General features: G+C 34.7%; 1 protein-coding gene across 4 annotated transcripts in view; it reads left to right on the forward strand.

The window, feature by feature from the left end:
* LOC137395275 (sorting nexin-14-like) overlaps positions 1–22,581 on the forward strand; it is a 43,582-nt gene that overhangs the window by 5,622 nt on the left and 15,379 nt on the right. For 3 of the 4 annotated variants that reach the window (XM_068082148.1, XM_068082145.1, XM_068082146.1), the window contains exons 4-14: positions 177–265; positions 4,080–4,155; positions 5,147–5,190; positions 7,753–7,840; positions 9,848–9,932; positions 14,819–14,966; positions 16,907–17,108; positions 19,582–19,696; positions 21,366–21,521; positions 21,679–21,693; positions 22,153–22,213. In XM_068082148.1, coding sequence (XP_067938249.1) covers positions 177–265; positions 4,080–4,155; positions 5,147–5,190; positions 7,753–7,840; positions 9,848–9,932; positions 14,819–14,966; positions 16,907–17,108; positions 19,582–19,696; positions 21,366–21,521; positions 21,679–21,693; positions 22,153–22,213 — 1,079 coding nt within the window. The remainder of the gene's footprint in view (positions 1–176; positions 266–4,079; positions 4,156–5,146; positions 5,191–7,752; positions 7,841–9,847; positions 9,933–14,818; positions 14,967–16,906; positions 17,109–19,581; positions 19,697–21,365; positions 21,522–21,678; positions 21,694–22,152; positions 22,214–22,581) is intronic. The other variant, XM_068082147.1, reaches the window with a different exon arrangement.

A 22,581-nucleotide genomic window follows, 5' to 3' on the forward strand; every position in this document is an offset into this window, starting at 1 on the left:
TTGACTGTAATTAACAGCATGTGACATGACAGATGTACCTCTGCACTTGGCAGCTCATCAAATTCTTCTATCACATGCTTGGTCAAACATACATGTATCTACTCTTTTCTAATGCTATCACTACTCTCAGGCGTGTGGAGTTGGTGTTGCAATTCACTTTCCATACTCTCTTACAGTGCAATAAAAATGAAAAGTATTGTTCAAGAAAGGTTGAGGGCCCACAGGAAATCCCTATTTGTGGAGATGCGGAGTGTCTCTGTCAGACGTGAGTTCTTAACCCATTAGGTGCTACCAAGGCTGTTATAATTCAGTAAATGCCTCTACAACATAAATTATCCGTTCTGAGAATGTTTACGTTGTAGGTATTTTACAGTAGAATACCTGTAAATAGCGAAATCCGTTTCAAGATCTTTTCAAACTCATCCATGCAGCCCTTTAGAAAGAAAAACATCTAACTTCAACTTTTTACTCTAATGACTGTACAGTAACTGTAGTAATGTTGGTTTATATCGACAACTTCTCTCTTTCTCGTATCACTTTCACTTGCTTTAGGGTTTATGATTTCGTTGATTTTATGTTAAGGGGAGTGCACACCTTCATTGTCGATTTAGATGGATATTTTTCTAGACAGAAAGGTCATTGCTGCTAGAAAAAAAAATGGTAGATGTCAACAAAACAATGCTTCAAATAGTAAAGCATAATTTTGCTGAAATGAGTAGCTGATATACATACTTAGTGTCTAATGTTGAAAATAATTTTACAGTATTTCAACTGAACATGACATTCATGCAATTAATCTTTTGTCAACAAATTATTTGCTTTTAATAACATGTTTTATTTTTTGAATAGCTTTTTTGAAAGGGCTTCTGGAGTCAGCCCAGTCAAACTTGTCACAGTTCCTATTTAGCGCTGCTCGAGCTGCTGGCTAGAGACACAACCCTAATATCATTGTAAATAAAAATGAGTCGGATGTTTTGAACTGAACTTGTACTAAACCTCTGCAGTGTGATTAATATAGGGGATGGAGAATGAGGGACTTACAACTATGAACTTGCAGTAATTCTCTCACTGTTCGCGGGTAATAGGCACTGGTGCCCCCTGAAGAGGTAATAGGCACTGGTGCCTCTCCCCCCCCCCCCCCCCCGTTATGTGTAAAGATCTGTGAAATAGAAATTAACAAACTCGTATCTAATGAATTCACTTCTTCCATAATCGTAAGCAATTCCTTTTTTTCCTAAGGTATATTAGACAATTTTGAGGTTCGAGGGCATTTAAGAGGCATAATGGAAGGTCTCACATGTTTTTAACACTTCACCAAGTATAACAAAAAAAACATGCTATTACAATGCTGCTTGCAGAGGGATCTCACCAGGCCAGAGCAAAGAGATTTTACGGAGAGCATATACGGATTTTAGTTTTCCTTTTTTATTTATAATTTTTCAATGAGCTTGTTTTACCCCACAAACCCACTAAGCTGGCCGGACTACAGGGATTACAGTAATTTTACGTTTAGTGCATTTATCTGTTTAGTCCTGAGCAGTTTGGTTAGCGAGATGCTTGTAATTTTTTTTTACTAAATGCTTGTGGATTAGCATGTAACTTTTTGCCGTGTTCCAGAATTAGTATACAGTCATACCTCGACATACGAGCTTAATGCGTTGTCGTACTGAGCTCGTAGGTCAATTTACTTGAGTCTCAAGGCACTATTTCCTAGATAAAATATCTAAGTACAAATTAATCCATTAGCATACTATGAGAAAACACCTAAACAGGATATTATGGTGGAACAACATGTTTTTAATTGTTGTAATTCAGTACATGCTAAAAAAGCAACAAGTATCTATTTAGTTGTTACGATCTGCAATAAAATGTAACATCATTATATACACTACTTCATGAAACTTTACCTTCGAGACAGATGTTGTGGATAAGGGTCATCTGAGAAAGACTTGAGAGCAGCATGTTTGGTACAATAAACTTTTGTGGCCGTACGTAATAGAGACTTTGGATTTAACTTGAATGAGCTTAGCGTACTAAACACACACTTGAAGCTAAGTTTTAATATTTCACCAAAATTATTTTAATTCTCTTGTCTTATTTTTTTATTATCTGTTTCCGATTAGCCACGTTTTGTCTCGTGTTCACTCTAACCTTTATCCAACCTATTAACCTTTTTTCAAACTGATTCGAAAAAAAAACCGAGCGATGCTGTTCTTGAAAGCTGCCTCTCGCATACTTGGTCATATAGTGGCCATAGACAACCGACTCATGTCTCATAGATTACTCGTATCTCAAGGAAGAAACTCCTCAAAAGTCTGCTCGTATCTTGAGTTTCTCGCATGTTGGTTCACTCGTATGTAGAGGTATGACCGTACTGTTTTAAGAATTAAGTTGTAGCGAATGCTCTCCGTCAGCAGTTCAGTGACGCAGAAGATCATGCTTCAGTTTATTGATTTACTGTCTGAGGCCAAGTTATTTGCGGAGACCAAGTCAGTTGCAGCAATTATATATAATTGCTGCAACTGACTTGGTTATTATATACTATAGGGTTACTCTAAAGAAATACATGTATATTTAGACTCAACCAAGCTCAGTCTACATGAAATTGAGAGGAAGATTGATTTCTGATTAGCTGCCTGTGATAGATTTTCTTCTTGTCACACAGTGAACAGTCAGACGATTATCATTTTTTTAAAAACTGGCTAAACGAGAAATGTAACAACTTCAATGTTTACAAAGTGGAGATTCCGGAGGTTGGTCTTGGTATCAATATGACCAATCTTTTGACATTCCAAAAAAATCTTGGATTGGATATGTCAAGGTTTGACTGTGTCTAAATTGGTAGTATAGTCAAACCTGATTGGCTGACCATTTTTAATAAATTTAAACTCGGCTACTTTTTGTAAGTCTTCTATTGATCATTCATCTAAAAAATAAATTAAACTACTGTTTTAGTCGGGATGTAAATAATACGCGTGACAATCCCAGTCACTGGAAAATTATTACAACCAATCGCAGGCTAGAAATTCAGTGTAATACTTATATTTAGTATTATTACAAAATTAGATAACATTTTTGTTTTATTTTTTAAATAAAAATAAATGCATATTTTATGCATAGTTTGGCAATAAAAACGACTATCAACCACGCATCACGGATCTGAACCATAGTAGCTTTAACGAACATTGTGGTATCGAATTGGTATCTGGATTGGCTTTTGTTTTACGAATCAATGGAGCAATGAGAAGCGCTTGTCACTTAGCCATAATACCTAGTTTTGGAAATAACCATCTCAATAACTTATTTATTACTAGTAATAGTCACTAACATATACTATACAGACTTACATTTCAAGTCGGCATATCTTGGTGTTCAGAGCATTTCACTCTCACATTACTCATTCTGTTTACACTGTGGTTGGAAAATGAGTATGCAACTAACACAATAGTACTGACGACTAGTAAAGGTGTGCATGTGTTGGACAGGCAGAAACTGTGGTTCATGTCACTGGCAGTAGGCATACTGCACTTGTCATGGTGTTGTTATTACCAATCTCCAGCTGACTGATGACAATGGTGCTATTCCCAGGATGTAGCTAAGCGGTTGTCTTTTCTCTCAACATGCTGAACAGCGCATGGTTTATAATAGTATTGTCAATTTTTCTTGTTGAATGATAAAAACCATATAACTGAGATATCTTATCTTTTATATCTGTATTTCAAACAGATATGCTAAGTTGGAAGCAAAATTCCCTAAACTCTGTGGGAGGAGGTTGCCGCAGGGCATTAGATTACAAACATCGTCCTTCTGCAGACTAATCCTCGATGTCTATGAATTTGAAGTGCTCATTATTACGAAAGCTAAAAATATCATGTAGCTAAAGCCACTTTCTCTATATTATCTGAAATACTTTGGTAATAGGTAATGTGTATGCCTTGTGGCGGTACTATTACAGCACAAGCAAGTTTCATTCAGTCGTATGTCAGTTTTTCTCACAAGAATAAAAAGGCAATACTGACTTGTTGAAAGACAAAACATCTAAACATGAGTGTCGTACTGTTGTTGTATCTACTTGACAGCACACCAGAAAGTGGTGAGATGCAGCCGTGGATTGGACTAAACATTCCCAAGAAGGTGGACAGCGCTCTCGAAGAGGTCAGTAATAAGGGGCTTCTTCACAGCTTCTTCTCTGCTTGAGTTGAAGTTTTAACTTTGTACTGAGTAGCTCTGCATCACGATGGCGGAGTTGGAAAGAGTCTGCTAGTGTAAAGGGCAATGGCAGAGAATTCTATTTGCTGTTCAGTTCACAAGCTACATGGATAGTTAGGCTTGAATATTTCTTCTATATACGAGTTTGTATCTCTTCTCCGTATATGTATTGCTTTACATCCAGAGAGCAGAGAAGCTTCAAGTTTGAAATTTGTGAAGTCTGTTTATTGTTTTATATATGTGTTTATTGATTCATCAACATTCCAAGTTATAACCTATTTAAGGACTGGTTTACTTAGAAAAATACTTTGGCACATACTCGCTAATGGTGAGTGAACCATAAGGAGAGCATATTGGTGTTAAAACATAAGAATGTGTCTGTACTATACTTTTTATGGATAAAATTAAAACTTTAATTTGAAATTTAAAAATCTTCAAATCAACAGTATTTCATCATCTTTATGCACACTTCTACGGAGTGACAAATATTTTAAACCTCGAACTGCCTAAACATCTGGTGTAGCATACACCACAGTCCACTAAGGTGGCATACTCCACAGTATACTGGTGTAGCATACTCCACATTTCACTGGCGTAGTATACGCCGCAGTCCATTAGTGTAGCATACTCCACAGTCCATTGATGTAGCATACTCCACAGTCCACTGGTGTAGTATACTCCACAGTCCATTGGTGTAGTATACTCCACAGTCCATTGGTGTAGCATACTCCACAGTCCATTGGTGTAGCATACTCCACAGTCCACTGGTGTAGCATACTCCACAGTCCACTGGTGTAGCATACTCCACAGTCCACTGGTGTAGCATGCTCCACAGTCCGATGATCTAGGTAAATTTGGTTGCAAAATGTTCTAAGTAGGCCTGATTCAACTGCATTATTCGTTGTTCCCTCTATTTGATCTGGTCTCTGATTTACAGTTTCTCACACACGTTCTGGAGCGATTTGTCTACTCTTGGTACAGGTAAGTCTGCGTGTTTGTCATTTTATGACCTCTGTACTGCTACCTGCGTCTGTACTGCTACCCGCGTCTGTACTGCTACCCGCGTCTGTACTGCTACCCGCGTCTGTACTGCTACCCGCGTCTGTATTGCTACCCGCGTCTGTATTGCTACCCGCGTCTGTACTGCTACCCGCGTCTGTACTGCTACCCGCGTCTGTACTGCTTCCTGCATCTGTACTGCTTCCTGCATCTGTACTGCTTCCTGCATCTGTACTGCTACCTAAGTAGTTCATCTCTAGCCATACTAGTTGGGATTACTCGTGTCTTATCAAAGTCCGGCCTCAATTTTTATGCCATCCTTGAAGTAAACTGTCTAGATCTGGCTTATCATTAGTATGAGTTGCTAGTGAACTGAAAACATAAGCATGTTCCAGCAATACGAAGAAGTTCATAGCTCAGTCTCCGGTCATGCTTTTATTGCTGGACAGGAAGTGCTTCCCATTGCTATTTTGACCATGGATATCATAACAAGTTGATGTACATCTAAATGCTAGGAGACCATAGAAATCCTATCTTGTTTTTTCATAACAGTGTAGAGACTCATATTATAGCAAGGTCAATAAAGATACATTAGGTTCATAACAGTGTAGAGACTCATATTATAGCAAGGTCAAGGTCAATAAAGACGCATTAGGTTCTCAGTAACAACGGCAATGATTTAACCATAAATTATCAAACCTTGTTATAACATTATTTGGAAAATAAAATTATATATTTGTGTTTTTGTGTATTGCACTATTGCCATAGGTGTAATCATTACATGGTATTTTTATACAATTGTTTCTCTGGCAATCTTGTTAGTTAATTACAATAAAATGGTTTCATGTTTTAAATTATATATTAAATTTGGTTTAAATTTTCATGTAAGATTTGAAACACAAAAATGTGTGATTGAGAACAGAAAGGGGATGGCCAGATGTCATTTCAAATTATATTCAAAATTATGAATATAATTTTGGATATACATGTAATTTGAAATGACATCTGGGCATCCCCCTTTCTGTTCTCAAGCACACATTATCTTACTGTTTCAAATATACATCTTATTTGTAGAAGAGACATGTACAATTTGTTTGTAGAATAGACAAGTACAGTCTGTTTGTAGGAGTCTTATACAGTTTTTTTTGTAAGAGATATAATAACTTTTGTTAACGGTTTGCCTGCCAGTGATCTTTGTTTGAGCTATTATGGAACAAATGAGCCATTTTCTGACTTCCATATGGTGAAACCTCACCAGTTCTAATAATTCTATTGCGCCAAAGTTTTGGCAGAAGATACAGACCAACCACTCTAAATCAAGTTGATTCGTTTCAATCTTTTTTCATATGTTGAAACCATAGATATAGTAAACCCATAGATATAGTAAACTATAGATATAGTAAATAGGGTTTACTATATCTATGGTTGAAACTATCATATGCTGGACCAACACTCCTATGAGAATACACTGTAATTTATTTAATCTATTGCTTCCCCACATATGAAACATCTGAAACCTCTTTGATCAACAAAACCCCTACATACAAAATTAATTAATGCAGAGTTCTGCTTCTTATGTTAAAACCATTGTATGTTGGATTCAAGATTTCTATGAGAATAAACTGTAATTTATTCAATTCATTCCCCTATCCACAAATTTATGAAAACTTTCATAACTGCCGCAAGTCATTACACTTAACATCAAAACAACTGCATGATATGAAATTATACAAAAACTAAATAACATTTAATGATCAAAGTAACAAATTAATAATCAATAAAAAGAGGTTTGTATTATTATTTTACACTAGAGATATGTGAGCAGAAGTGTAGGCTCAGTTCTAGCTACTCTAACTTATACTAGGTTAAGTATGTAGCCTATATATTTTAGGCCTTAAGTTTTGTTTTCAATTTTCACTACCCTTTTCACTTTTGCTTATAGTTACAATGTTTCGAGAAACTTCGAACATCATATGTTGGCAAATGTAGTCAAGGGTAGTCAATTATTCGCTCAGGTTTTACATAATATGTTGGAAGTTCGTACATTACATGTTCATATATTGATGTGATCGAAAATAGAGGCTTGACTGTATGTTATTTGTTTGTAAGGTTGTATCATATACAGAGTATATGTATCAATCTAGCATAAGATTGTTATTTGCTTGTGTTATTGTATATTCTACAATGGGTTTCAGCTGAAGGACTCGAGTGTGACAACAAGCTGGTCACCTGTAGTAGTTCATGCTAATATAATAATTGAAATTTAACTGCTATTGTTAAATACTATGTCATCAAATCATTTGAGAGCTTGCTATATATCCTCATGTTGGCCACAATCATTGAAATCAGCAGTCTGGCTCCATCATTAGATAGAATATTGGCTCCCAATAACAGCTCTATAACCTGTTTGCTGCTCTTACTGTTGCTTTGAACTTTGGTAAATATTATACTGTACTCACAAAATCCTTTTTAGTTCTAGCTTTCATAAAAATGTTTTGAAAATTGTAATATATTTCTTTGCTGTTAATGGACTTTTTCTTGTAGAAAAATCACAACAGAGGACGCAGCGATTGATGAACTGCGAGTGGGCCTACGGTTTCTTGTGGCAAGGTTGTTCCTCCGGCTAAAAAAGGTGATAGTTTACTCGGTTTGAAGTTCTGTTTAAAAGTTAACTGGCGTCATTTTTAAAATTACATTTGTGTATAGCAATGAAATCGTGATATTTTGTTTTTATCAACAATTCCGATGTTAGTAGAACAAAGAAAAGCGGTTTTAGAGACAACACTTGTGAGGCAAGCGCTTGGCTGTGTTGTGAGGCGGCCATTTTTTTAGCGAAACAGATTGATGAATTACTGAAGTCATAGCTGTGGACTATCCAATGACAAGACTAATTAGTTTATGCCTTTGATGCGTCATAACAGGAATTTTACAAGCTTATAAGGAAACTGAGTAATAAAATATAACATTAAAATAAGATTAGCGTTAGTAGTACTTGCTAAGCTTAGTCTATAGTTAAAATGCGAATTTCAGTTTACCTCCTCATGGAATTACTCCTTTGCATATGTGGAGTAAGGTCTAAGCAGATTGCTCAAATAAAAGTTATAATTTTCATATCCTACACTAGTTTTGAACTTGTGGTTATAGACCCACATCAGTTGGCTTGCGCAGCTCATTTTGTGGATTGACCCATCACTAAATGCCTCCTTCAACCAGAATGGAAATATAAACATTTCTCTATAAGCTATTCTTCAAAGTAATTTCCTAAACCTATCAAATCATGCTCCAATTTCATGTATAAGTGTATCAAGTGGACAATTTTTAGATAATTTAGCACTAAACTGAGTGATTTAATATAATTATATAGCGTTGCAGCTTGTTTCCGGTCAATGTTTTGCCTATATCATGAATCTTTCTCCCTTTTTCATGACTTGAAAATGTTAATAAAACCTATTATTTGTTAAAAATTACTCAAGAAAATTATTCAAACCCCAATTTTTCTTGTTATGTGCTACTGATATTGCACTACTTTTTGGAGCTGTCAGTTAACCTGTAACAAGTTAATATAACATCATTTCATATCTTCATGATGTTAAATTTGCAGTTGATTTTTTATTGAAAATATGAACAATGTCATATTATTCTCAGTGCCTTATGATGCTACGGTCAGGTATAACTCTTCAACTATAGTCGAGTCTGGCTCTTCATATACTACAGCATCTATAGACATTTTATAAATTCATTTTCTGGCACAGAAATTGTTAGAACACGTCTGATTGCTATCAGTAAAGAGATGCTTAGCGGTGTAACTATTTGATCAAAATAGATTGGAAGGTCTAGAAACATCTCACATAAAAAGTCCCCTTGTCAGAGTTTAAATATATGTAGTTACTAATTTTGGGTATCTTCTTTCTGATCATTTTGACATCTCACACCTTCCAGTTATTCATACTGCTATTACCATTGTTACAGCGTACGTAGTAATTACATAGAATACTAATGAAACTCCAAGTTTTCTGTTCGTATTTTATTTTTATTACTTAAAAGCAAATCAACTTCAGATGTTCTAATAACAGTAATAACCTTTAGTTAAAAAGTTAAATATTTTGTGCTGTTAGTTTGGGCTACTTAAATCAAGTTATCAAGGAGTTATTCACAAATTCCATTAGCTCCTATTAATGCGCTGTGGCCTAAAATGTTCTAAAATGGTTTTAGCATTACTCTTTACAAAGATTCTTGGGGTGAGGTGAGTAGCATCTTTCAAATGTTGTCTTTTATAAAAATCATTTAGTGATAGGTTTACGATTCAGACTTGTAAAATGTTTTGTTATTTGCTGTTCATTACTCTCATAGAATACTGAAATGGTAATATAGACTGACAGCGGTAATACAGAAACTGAAAGCAGTTATATAGGGGGAGCCAACAGTAATATTAATAAGGCAGCAATAATATGTAGCGTGGCAGCAACAATATACATGCTGTTCACTTCTGTTAAGTGATGTACGGAAGCTTTGTCACTCGCAGTTGCATGTAAGTAAAGCCTCTTTCCATGCAGCTGCTGGCACTTGGCCAATTTCTTCTACATTATTTTTTATTGATTTACTAGTACCTTAAGGTAATGACTGCACACTTGTGTCTTAGGTGAATCTAACAGAATTCATATCAAGAGAGATAATTCCTGCAGTGGCCACCCATCTAGTCCAGCATGTGCATTCTCATCGTAAAGGTTTGCCATTTATTATATGTTCTCTAGATACATTACTTATTGAATTAATTTTTATGTTTTGTTCTTACTAGCATTCTGAGAATACGCATTGTCATGATTCGTTTGTTGGTTATCAGTAAATTAGATTTTAAGATCTGTTCAGATAAACAAAATAATTCGATTTAAGATAACTAAATCGTTCTATAAAATAGCTCGAAATAAAAACTGTAAAACATTATTAAACAAACATTCAAGTTTTATTACTGGCTGTATAACAGAAATCAGTACATATAGAAATGTCAAGGAAAAAATAGTTTGTATTTCATTTTTTGGATATTCTGTGGAGTAGGCGCCGTGAAGGCTGGTGCTAGTTACAGCGTTTTGTAGTGGCTCTTATTACAGCCTTATGACAGCATTAATAGTTATAATAAAAGCAATGATTGCCTGCCACTTCTTGTGAAGTGGCAGGCAATCAACACAAGAGGTCTGACTCAACACACTAATCTAAAGGTTATGTGTAGCTAGATAAGGCTAGCGTGGGTATGAGAAGGAAGACTTGTCACTCACACCTATAACTGTAGTTCCTTAGAGCAGGTAATTCGTAAACCCAACTAAAGCAATTGCTTAGGATGCGAGATGTGAGACATTCAGTTAGTTTAGTATCTGCAGTTACTGCTAGCCAATTATTTGCTAAATCATGTGGTTGGAAGCAATAACAATGGTGGGACCATGTCCGTGATTTGATGCAATGGTGCTGGTGGAACCGTGTCTCTGATTTGATGCAATGGTGCTGGTGGGACCGTGTCTGTGATTTGATGCAATGGTGCTTGTGGAACCGTGTCCGTGATTTGATGCAATGGTGCTGGTGGGACCGTGTCCGTGGTTTGATGCAATGGTGCTGGTGCTAGTGGGACCGTGTCCGTGATTTGATGCAATGGTGCATGTGAAACCGTGTCCCTGATTTGATGTAATGGTGCTGGTGGCACCGTGTCCGTGATTTGATGTAATGGTGCTGGTGGGACCATGTCCGTGATTTGATGCAATGGTGCTGGTGGAACCGTGTCCGTGGTTTGATGCAATGGTGCTGGTGGGACCGTGTCCATAATTTGATGCAATGGTGCTGGTGGAACCACATCACAATAATTAATTGTTGGACTTGAAAAAATAGTTGAGGTGTTTCCTTATTTAAACCGTGCAAATATTTAGCCTATAAAAGCACTCCTACCGTCGTTAGCAAACCGATATGTATCTGTGCTATAAGGCTGAAATATGTGTGCTGGCTCACTGAACAGCTACACTATAAAAGCATAGTGTGTGTGAATTGTTTTTGCAAGTCATATGACATGACTCTTCATAAGTTTTTCAGTTAACTATGACATGTTCTAGGAAAGGGTTATACCCATGTTTAGTGATATGTTCTCATTTTACATTTGGTCATGGCTGTATGTCGGACCATGCTTATTCATCTTGCTCTTCCTCCATTAAGTCTTTTTCACTCAATACAGACATCTTTTACTGAGAATTTACTGATTGGTTTAATATGCAGGTTTTATCAACTAACCTGAACATAAAGTACACAACTAGTATTATAAATATTGTGACAAGTATGTATTGAAGACTCTGATATCTGAAAAGTGTTCAGCCATAGGTATTTAGCAGTACAATTCAAAATTCCAAACAGCAAACATAAATAGCTAAATAAATCCCCAATTAGATTTAAATGTGTTCTTAGAAATGTAAAAATATTGTGTATCTACATGTAATATGAACCGAAGGTAAAGCTAAATTTCTTTACTGGTGTGACTTCACATGCCATAAAATTATACGCTTAGCTTTTTTTCATGGTGTTTCCCTCCCTACTACCAGACAGTTAGTCAACAACTGATCCAAGTCAAAGGACGGCTGAAAGTTTGTGCTGAGTGCTTAATGTCAGTGTCATAGGTCAATTCACATTCTCTTAGTTCAAGCAATCACAGGCTCTCACATCTGACAACCTACCTATGGAACGTTTTGCATCAACACTTCACCGGTTTAGCCTCAGTGTTTTGCTGTAGCAGCTCTTGGGAAGCATGAAGCGTTTTTGCTTCAACCATAAGTAACAGAGTTTTTCTGCCTGAAACAGATGTGTTCTGTGTTGTATATTCGAACCCATTGCATTGTATATCGCACCTGCTTTCTTAAAGAACTAGAAGACATTTTCATGATACAATTCTGGTATGTTTATAGCTCAGCATTCATCATAACCATTTGCTTTTCAGAATGATCTAGTGAGAAAGTCATTTGTATCATTCAGGCTGATAAACAGCCATTACAATAGATGGCAATCTTACTTTTCCAAATTCTTTGTGACCCAGCATTTAGAGTATTTGGGAAACCGTATATTATATTCACTGCATTGATTGTTAATATTATTGGTCTTTACTGACACTAGGTTGTGAACCATTTCTATCTCATTTTTGTGTTGTGGTAGTACAAATCAAAGAGGTTCTTATCTTCGTGCTTGTCTTCATCATTGTCTTCGAATTCTTAATTAGAGTTTACATGTATGTCTAATATAGTTAGAGTTTACATGTATGTCTAATATAATTAGAGTTTACATGTATGTCTAATATAGTTAGAGTTTGCACGTATGTCTAATATAGTTAGAGTTTACACGTATGTCTAATATAGTTAGAGTTTACATTTATGTCTAATATAATTAGAGTTTACATGTATATCTAATATAATTAGAGTTTACATGTATGTCTAATATAGTTAGAGTTTACATTTATGTCTAATATAATTAGAGTTTACATGTATATCTAATATAATTAGAGTTTACATGTATGTCTAATATAGTTAGAGTTTACATGTATGTCTAATATAGTTAGAGTTTACATTTATGTCTAATATAATTAGAGTTTACATGTATGTCTAATATAATTAGAGTTTACATGTATGTCTAATATAGTTAGAGTTTACATGTATGTCTAATATAGTTAGAGTTTACATGTATGTCTAATATAGTTAGAGCTTACATGTATGTCTAATATAGTTAGAGTTTACACGTATGTCTAATATAGTTAGAGTTTACATGTATGTCTAATATAATTAGAGTTTACATGTATGTCTAATATAATTAGAGTTTACATGTATGTCTAATATAGTTAGAGTTTACATTTATGACTAATATAGTTAGAGTTTACACGTATGTCCAATATAGTTAGAGTTTACATGTATGTCTAATATAGTTAGAGCTTACATGTATGTCTAATATAGTTAGAGTTTACACGTATGTCTAATATAGTTAGAGTTTACATGTATGTCTAATATAATTAGAGTTTACATGTATGTCTAATATAATTAGAGTTTACACGTATGTCTAATATAGTTAGAGTTTACATTTATGACTAATATAGTTAGAGTTTACACGTATGTCCAATATAGTTAGAGTTTACATGTATGTCTAATATAGTTAGAGCTTACATGTATGTCTAATATAGTTAGAGTTTACACGTATGTCTAATATAGTTAGAGTTTACATGTATGTCTAATATAATTAGAGTTTACATGTATGTCTAATATAATTAGAGTTTACATGTATGTCTAATATAGTTAGAGTTTACACGTATGTCTAATATAGTTAGAGTTTACATGTATGTCTAATATAGTTAGAGTTTACATGTATGTCTAATATAGTTAGAGTTTACATGTATGTCTAATATAGTTAGAGTTTACACGTATGTCTAATATAGTTAGAGTTTACATTTATGTCTAATATAATTAGAGTTTACATGTATGTCTAATATAGTTAGAGTTTACATGTATGTCTAATATAGTTAGAGTTTACATGTATGTCTAATATAATTAGAGTTTACATGTATGTCTAATATAGTTAGAGTTTACATGTATGTCTAATATAGTTAGAGTTTACACGTATGTTCAATATAGTTAGAGTTTACATGTATATCTAATAAAGTTACAATTTGAGTCTACCCAATCTGGATTTATTATTTTATTATTCTCTGATGATAATTTCTAAAACTTACTTTTACTCTTGGATTCTCGCGTTAGACAGATTGTCTGCTAACAGAACTAAGTCATAGTTACTAATCTAAATATTATATAAAAATACCTGTGCAAGTAGTAACATTAAATATGGAAGATACAGAGGTAACCTTGACTGAGTTTAAACTGTTGCAAATATTGTTTAATTGACAACATGGTTGGTGCGTTTATGCACCGTCAGCAACGCTAGCTCTGTAGAAGCCTGTCCGCTTGCAGATCAGTTGTTAATTAATAGGGTAAAAATATTTGTTTATAAGTTTAAGCTATTCTCAATAGTCATGCGTTTATCATGTTAATATTGGTCATGGGAATATTGGTCATCTTATTGACCAATCAAAAACCGTAATCAATGAAACTCCCATTTCTGTAGGCTTTCATGTTTCCAAAATATTTTTCAAAATACAGCTTCACTTCCTCATACCTTTTTACTCCATACAAAGTTCTTTAATTGAGAAGATACAAAAGATTTAGGCAGTATTTCCTTTTCCAAATTGAGCAAAACTCCTAACGGTGCCTTCAATGGAAACAATTGTTACTATATAAGGTTATTACTATTGTTACTTACCATATAAGGTCTTTCATTTAGCTATAGGCAGGAACCTAACTCGATCACCTTACTGTTAAAAGTTTGTGTTTATTTCATGAGATTTGAGTAGAAACACGGCGCGTGTTCTGGCCTTGAGCCATCAACTTAAGCCACAGATATAATTACTGTATACTCATACATAGCTGACCATTTATCACTCTTATAGCTCTGACATGGATTTTGTCTGACTGGAGCTAATGCTTGTGGTTACGTTAGATATGAAGCCATGAAGCCGTAATGTTGATTATTCAAACTGTCTTGTTATGTTGGACAGTTGGCAGGTACAACGCTGACAGAATTAGGTTATGGAGAAATCGAGTTCACAGAAGTCAGTTTACAAGAGAGGATGAGCTCATCTACCTCAAACACCTTACGCACTCTATCCTCCCCTTCCTCCTTTCAGACAATGTCAAGACTAGCAGGTGACAGCTATTGACACGCTCTCATTTCTCACAAAGGTGTTCACAAAGGCCTATTCCAATGGTTGTTGCGCAAAACATTGCCTGTCGCGAAACCAGAATCTACTGCCGTTTCCCTGGTTGTATCCTAGTTTATTCTTAAAAATTTACTATCTAAGTGTTGCACCTCTACTACTAACAAGTTATGTATGTTTTATCATAGGATATTTCATTGTGTATTGTTGAACAGTTTCGGTTCACCGTACCGATAGCTACCATTACAGCCCATTTTAAATGCTGTTGTAACATTTCAAGTCACTTCAAGACACTTGAGTAGATATCAGTTGTTAATGAATTTGTCATGAAGCGTGTTTAAATACAACGTAAACAAAGTTTCAGTCTGTTTTTGTTATGAGCTTAATTGAAGTGCTGCCTAGGCAGCAATACAAATGCACTTTGTTTGCTTACGCATTTCAGCTCTTTGAGCATAGACAGGCGAAGAAGGTAAAATTTAAATTTAGTTCCAGTCGAACTCAGAAAATAAGCATCACCATTTTGAATCTTGTAAGGTTTTCTGTCATATCTTGTGTAATGATATGCATGCATTTCAACCTATCCGGAAGCTATTTATCATCCTTTCACTTAGAGCTGTCTGCTTTGAATTGAGCTATGTTAAAATTACTGTGAGAAAAGGAAAACATCATCCTTATGATCTTTGAGCCTCTGTGCTAGCATAAGTTATCCAATAACAGTGGTATATAGAGCTACCGTAAAACCTCTATTTGAGCACCACGGTGGCATTCTATTAAAGGTGACGTTCAAAAAGAAGGTGACGCTTTATTTTTCAACTAGCTTATCAGAATTTTAGGATAATAAATGTAGCATTTTTACAGGTGAAGCGATGCTAATGTCGCCTATATTGCGTACTTTTCTTTGGACAGAGCAGCATTTCTGTCAGCCTCAGTATTTTGCTAAACCATTTTTCATATATGTCGAAGTCTCAGACTGAGTTAAACAAGGACCTACTACTGAGTATAACCTATTAGACACACAATTATTAATTATTTTGATGATGTTGCTTTCAAAGTTCTAAGGAAAAACTGAAAGCTTTGGAATTAGAAACAGACTTGATATGCTGTAACAATGGCCGCTATTACATTGTCCGGTGTTTCGAAAGTGTATTCTCATCATTCATCTCAACGTTTTAAAGTCTTCATATCAGGTTGTAACCCACGTTATGAACGAATCTGAAGACAAATGGATCGGATTCAGACCTTAGTAACTTTAAATCGGAGTGTAGTTTTTATGATTGTGACGATTGGCACACCATCACTAAAGCCCTGGCAACCACTACAGTAACAACGAAAAAATTAATGTTAATGATGTAACCGAGTCATTACTACTACCATTTTGTGGACAATTTTCTACTGGTCACTTTATTATAGTTCCTAAAGATGAAACATAATGAATGTCAACGTGGCGTCTAATAAGAGATGATGCTCAAGTAAAGGGTGGCATTGTATTTTTCAACCCTTCCCCTTTAGTTGTGTTCTATTAGAGGTGGCATTCAAATAAAGGTGGCACTCAAAAGAGGTTTTACGGTATATGGATATTTGCAAGGTGATCTGCTGTTGATGTTACTCCAACATGTTTGAAAAATTAGTTTACAAAAAGTGTAAATCTTATTTAGGCTACATCAATGTTTCAAATATTATCCCTTTGTTCTCTATAGCTGTTTTTCGGTGACAGTTTTGTTCTCTGTGAGTGTCTCTGATGACTCTTATGCTCCCCTGGCTGTTGCTTAGCAGACATGTTTCCAATGGATGTATCTAGAAAAGTGGCTACCATTCCCACTAATCATATAAAGTGTCAAACAGTAGCTGTCTTTAGTTAAATTACCAAAGTCTTGTGCATAATTTTGTGATACTCAATGAAACGTCAAAAAATTTTGTATGATCCGACAGAAGCCTGAAGTTGCTGCTTGAAGAACTGATAGCCGGAATGGTGCTGCTGCCTGGTCTAGACAAGTTGGCAGACCCAGACTTTATCAACAACTTGCTGATTATAATGGCTGATGACGAGCCCCCTCCGGTCAATCCAGACCCACCCTCCGAGTCAGTGGAGATACTCGGCCACTTCTCCCTTCCAAACTCTACTATGCAGTCGGTGAGAGCATTTGATGTCATGTCAATGTTTCTATTGGTTGTAATCAACATTTCGAAGCCTATTGCAAGAGCTAAATGTGTTCTCAGGCAGGCATTTAGGCCAATTTTAATGGGTTCCCTCCTTCTGCGTGCTTTATCTGCTTTGCATTTTTAAGGTTGACTAAATATTGGTGCTGCAGAGTGGTTCATAGCTAATAGCTAGGCATTGAGAGTGATAGGGAAATATGTGAGTTGTCTAGTTTACCCTTGATTATACAGCACACAAGGTTATGTTTATAAGTTGAGTTTCTACTGATAGTTGACAGGTTATGTTTATAGTTAAAATTGAGTTTCAACTGATAGTTGACAGGTTATGTTTATAGTTGAAGTTAAGTTTATACTGATAGTTGACAGGTTATGTTTATAGTTTAAGGTGAGTTTATATTGATAGTTGACAGATTATGTTTATAGTTTAAGGTGAGTTTATACTGATAGTTGACAGGTTATTTTTATAGTTTAAGGTGAGTTTATATTGATAGTTGACAGGTTATGTTCATAGTTTAAGGTGAGTTTATATTGATAATTGTCATGTTATGTTCATAGTTTAAGGTGTGTTTATATTGATAGTTGACAGGTTATGTTCATAGTTTAAGGTAAGTTTATATTGATAATTGACTGGTTATGTTTATAGTTTAAGGTGAGTTTATATTGATAGTTGACAGGTTATGTTCATAGTTTAAGGTAAGTTTATATTGATAATTGACAGGTTATGTTTATAGTTTAAGGTGAGTTTATATTGATAGTTGACAGGTTATGTTCATAGTTTAAGGTAAGTTTATATTGATAATTGACAGGTTATGTTTATAGTTTAAGGTGAGTTTATATTGATAGTTGACAGGTTATGTTTAAAGTTTAAGGTGAGTTTCTACTGATAGTTGACAGGTTATGTTCATAGTTTAAAGTAAGTTTATATTGATAATTGACAGGTTATGTTTATAGTTTAAGGTGAGTTTATATTGATAGTTGACAGGTTATGTTCATAGTTTAAGGTAAGTTTATATTGATAATTGACAGGTTATGTTTATAGTTTAAGGTGAGTTTATATTGATAGTTGACAGGTTATGTTTAAAGTTTAAGGTGAGTTTATATCGATAGTTGACAGGTTATGTTTATAGTTTAAGTTGAGTTTCTACTGATAGTTGACAGGTTATGTTTATAGTTTGAGGTGAGTTTATACTGACAGTTGACAGGTTATGTTTATAGTTTAAGGTGAGTTTATACTGATAGTTGACAGGTTATGTTTATAGTTTAAGTTGAGTTTATACTGATAGTTGACAGGTTATGTTTATAGTTTAAGTTGAGTTTATACTGATAGTTGACAGGTTATGTTCATAGTTTAAGGTGAGTTTATATTGATAGTTGACAGGTTATGTTTAAAGTTTAAGGTGAGTTTATATTGATAGTTGACAGGTTATGTTTAAAGTTTAAGGTAAGTTTATATTGATAATTGACAGGTTATGTTTATAGTTTAAGGTGAGTTTATATTGATAGTTGACAGGTTATGTTCATAGTTTAAGGTAAGTTTATATTGATAATTGACAGGTTATGTTTATAGTTTAAGGTGAGTTTATATTGATAGTTGACAGGTTATGTTTAAAGTTTAAGGTGAGTTTCTACTGATAGTTGACAGGTTATGTTCATAGTTTAAAGTAAGTTTATATTGATAATTGACAGGTTATGTTTATAGTTTAAGGTGAGTTTATATTGATAGTTGACAGGTTATGTTCATAGTTTAAGGTAAGTTTATATTGATAATTGACAGGTTATGTTTATAGTTTAAGGTGAGTTTATATTGATAGTTGACAGGTTATGTTTAAAGTTTAAGGTGAGTTTATATCGATAGTTGACAGGTTATGTTTATAGTTTAAGTTGAGTTTCTACTGATAGTTGACAGGTTATGTTTATAGTTTGAGGTGAGTTTATACTGACAGTTGACAGGTTATGTTTATAGTTTAAGGTGAGTTTATACTGATAGTTGACAGGTTATGTTTATAGTTTAAGTTGAGTTTATACTGATAGTTGACAGGTTATGTTTATAGTTTAAGTTGAGTTTATACTGATAGTTGACAGGTTATGTTCATAGTTTAAGTTGAGTTTATACTGATAGTTGACAGGTTATGTTTATAGTTTAAGTTGAGTTTATACTGATAGTTGACAGGTTATGTTCATAGTTTAAGGTGAGTTTATATTGATAGTTGACAGGTTATGTTTAAAGTTTAAGGTGAGTTTATATTGATAGTTGACAGGTTATGTTTATAGTTTAAGTTGAGTTTATACTGATAGTTGACAGGTTATGTTCATAGTTTAAGTTGAGTTTATACTGATAGTTGACAGGTTATGTTTATAGTTTAAGGTGAGTTTAGGCCGACAGTAGTCTAGTTATGTTCATAGTTTCAGTGATGATGTTGCTGACACAAGACAGGTTAAAATTTTAGTTTTATTGCCACGATCTTTGCAAAATTCTTGATGACCAGACACTCCTCATGTCTTTCATGGATGTAATGAAGGAAAATGGAGGACTGAGGTTTCTACAGTTCTTCCTCACTTTAGGTAACAGATCATATTTTTCATATAAATCAGCCCTTATTATATACTGAACATCCACCATTATCATTGTTCTACGTATGTATATATGTATTATATATGTATTATATAATCATTTAGGCAGACTATACCAATTACTCACAGGTAGTAAACTTTAGCTGTGGCTTTTGTTAACACCGTGAAGATGCTCGGGGAAGTGTGCTACTCGCGTCCTGTGGAGTTGTAGTGCACCAGCATGTAGTGGCAGTTTCATGTACCTATGTATAATAATGGTTTAGTGTACCAGTGTGGAATGGCAGTTTAGTCTACTTGTGTACAAGAACCATTATGTATAATTCATTGCATAATATCATTATTAGAACATACTATCACAACCTATTTAACTTTTTTTGCTGTAAGAGTTTGATGTACAGTCATACTTCGACTTACGAGCTTAATGCGTTCCGAGACTGAGCTCGTATGTCAATTTACTCGCATGTTGGTGCAATTTATTTATATATAGAACAAGTAAATATATATTGATTGGTTTCCATACTCTAAAAAAAGCAAATAAAACACTCAAAACAAGATATTGTAACAGAAAGAACATGTTGGTTATTGTCCTAACGTACTACATGCTTTCAAAAAGCAACAAATAAAAAATAATGCAAGGAAATGTGATAAATTAAAATGTAAAATTAAATACATACAATAGCAGTCAACGCTAGCATTTGCTAGAGAGGGAGATATAAGTTATCCTTCATTACAACAGTTGACTTTGATAAATTTGGATTTTATAAAAGTGTTAAAAGACAAACTTAGAAGCAAACCTAAAAGCAAACTTTTATTTTTAATTAAACGTAATTAAAATTTCTTCGGCGTTCATAGTTTGAAGTTTCTCGCTGGTTAGCTAATTTTTCCTTTTTTTTTCGCTTTCATGACTAGCCGGCCGTTTTAAGATAAACCTATCTAAGGACGCTTGCATTTGTCGCCCTTTCAACATGTTGCGATTAGGACGAACACAGGTGTCGTCACAAATTGACTAATGCACGACCACTAGCCAACTTGTCCGAATGTCTATTAAACAGTTTGGATAGATAGCGCCGGCCTTTTCACATAGCATCGTTTTAGTTAAGCTGTCAGCGGCCAATTGTTGGTCCAATGCCATCAACGGTTGTGAAGATTGCTGCACCGTTTATAAACTATGGTTAGTCCTTTTGCGAACTAAATGCCCTGAATATAATCCTTCTGTTTGATAATTATGAATGTATTTCTGTCATATTGCCGAGCTAGCTCAATCACGCATTCACATTTCGCATATTTTTCAATACTTTTCCGTTTAATATCAACTGTTATCATTTGCTTTTTCTTTGTATTATCTTTCATTTTACTGGCAAACTTTCGGTCTACGCACAGTAAGTTTAATTCACATAATTCTGCACAGAAAATCGTGCACAAAAAACACGGTACAACAGTATAACCTGAGCAGTTGAAAAATACAGAGTGATGCTGTTCTCATAAAACACCTCCGGCATACTTGGCAACTGACTCAAGTGTTCATATCTCAAACATGGCTCGTATGTTAGTGCTAAAACTTGCTTGAAAGTTGGCTCGTATCTCAAGTTTCTCGTACGTTGGAGCACTCGTAAGTTGAAGTATTACTGTACTTATGTACGATGATGTATATATATTGCAGATGACTTCAAAAAAGAATTACTCTCAAATGAATCTAGTCCAGCTAAATTGAAACAACTCGAGGATGAAGCGCTGCACATGTACCGCGTTTTCTGTAGGTCTGAGGCTAAAGATTTTGTAGACTTGGGACCTGAGCTCACCACCCAGTTTAGACTGTGTGAGTTTGTGTACTAATTTTGTTTTATAAGTGAAATATAATTAACTAGAGGTTCTATAGTCTACACCGTAATGCTTAGAAACTTTGGTAATTGTATGCAGCTGATTTGAGTGTCACCTACTATGTCAGGTATATTGTATGATTCTGTTTGTTTTAGCTTCCACGAGAGACGGTAAAAGTGATAATCAGCTCATTGTCTGTGACACTGCATGTCTCTGTATGATATTGCATTGATCTTCTGCTCAAATTATTGAACTCTGAGATTTTCTTCCTTATTTATTTCAAATTTACAGCTCTAACATACATATGTCATGATTTGTTGCTTTCTATTAAGAGGGTTAGTCTAAGTTTGTATTTGGATGATAGAAAAAACGGACATACGTTTAGCTGGATGAAGAAGTATTTTATTCGGACGCTTGGCTCATGGCTCGCTCAAAAACAAACTAGCTCATTGTCTACTTTAGTTGGTTCCCCTGTGCCTGGGCAGCATAATAATTGACATCTCCAGCTTTGCTATATTTACTGTTGCATATCATCTAATATCAGGTTTGGTTTAGATCAAAATTGAGCCAGAAAACTCTGAGAGTCGATCTGTGAAGTTTGTAAAAATGATCAGTTTTTTTTATTTTAGTGGCAGAGAGAGGAGAGGAAGGAATCAGGGACCTTAGAGTTAATGGAGAATTTATCTCTAGGTAAGTGTAATCCTTATTTAGTGCAGTTTAAACCCACAGGAGCCACAAACTTACAGCAGGCTGATAATCTCACTTTAAGATTCTAATATTTCGAAATCAACCTTTGGTTTGCTAAATGCACAAGTATTACTGACTAACCATTGTACAGAGTGCAAGGCAAATAGAGATCGTGTAGTGGGCTTTACCTTTGTTACCCTTTAACTTGCTTACTGTTTCTGCTTCTCGGGAGACACCTTTGTCTGCAGTAAAGCCATTACTTGCATGTTTGTATGCATGTGCATGTAGTTTCTGCACCGCTCTCACCACCCTCACCATCTAAACTTCAGCTAGCCTCTCCTTTTAATAGCAATATGCATTCCACTTCTTTT

Source organism: Watersipora subatra, chromosome 4 (assembly GCF_963576615.1).
Source record: "Watersipora subatra chromosome 4, tzWatSuba1.1, whole genome shotgun sequence".
Classification (NCBI taxonomy): domain Eukaryota; kingdom Metazoa; phylum Bryozoa; class Gymnolaemata; order Cheilostomatida; family Watersiporidae; genus Watersipora; species Watersipora subatra.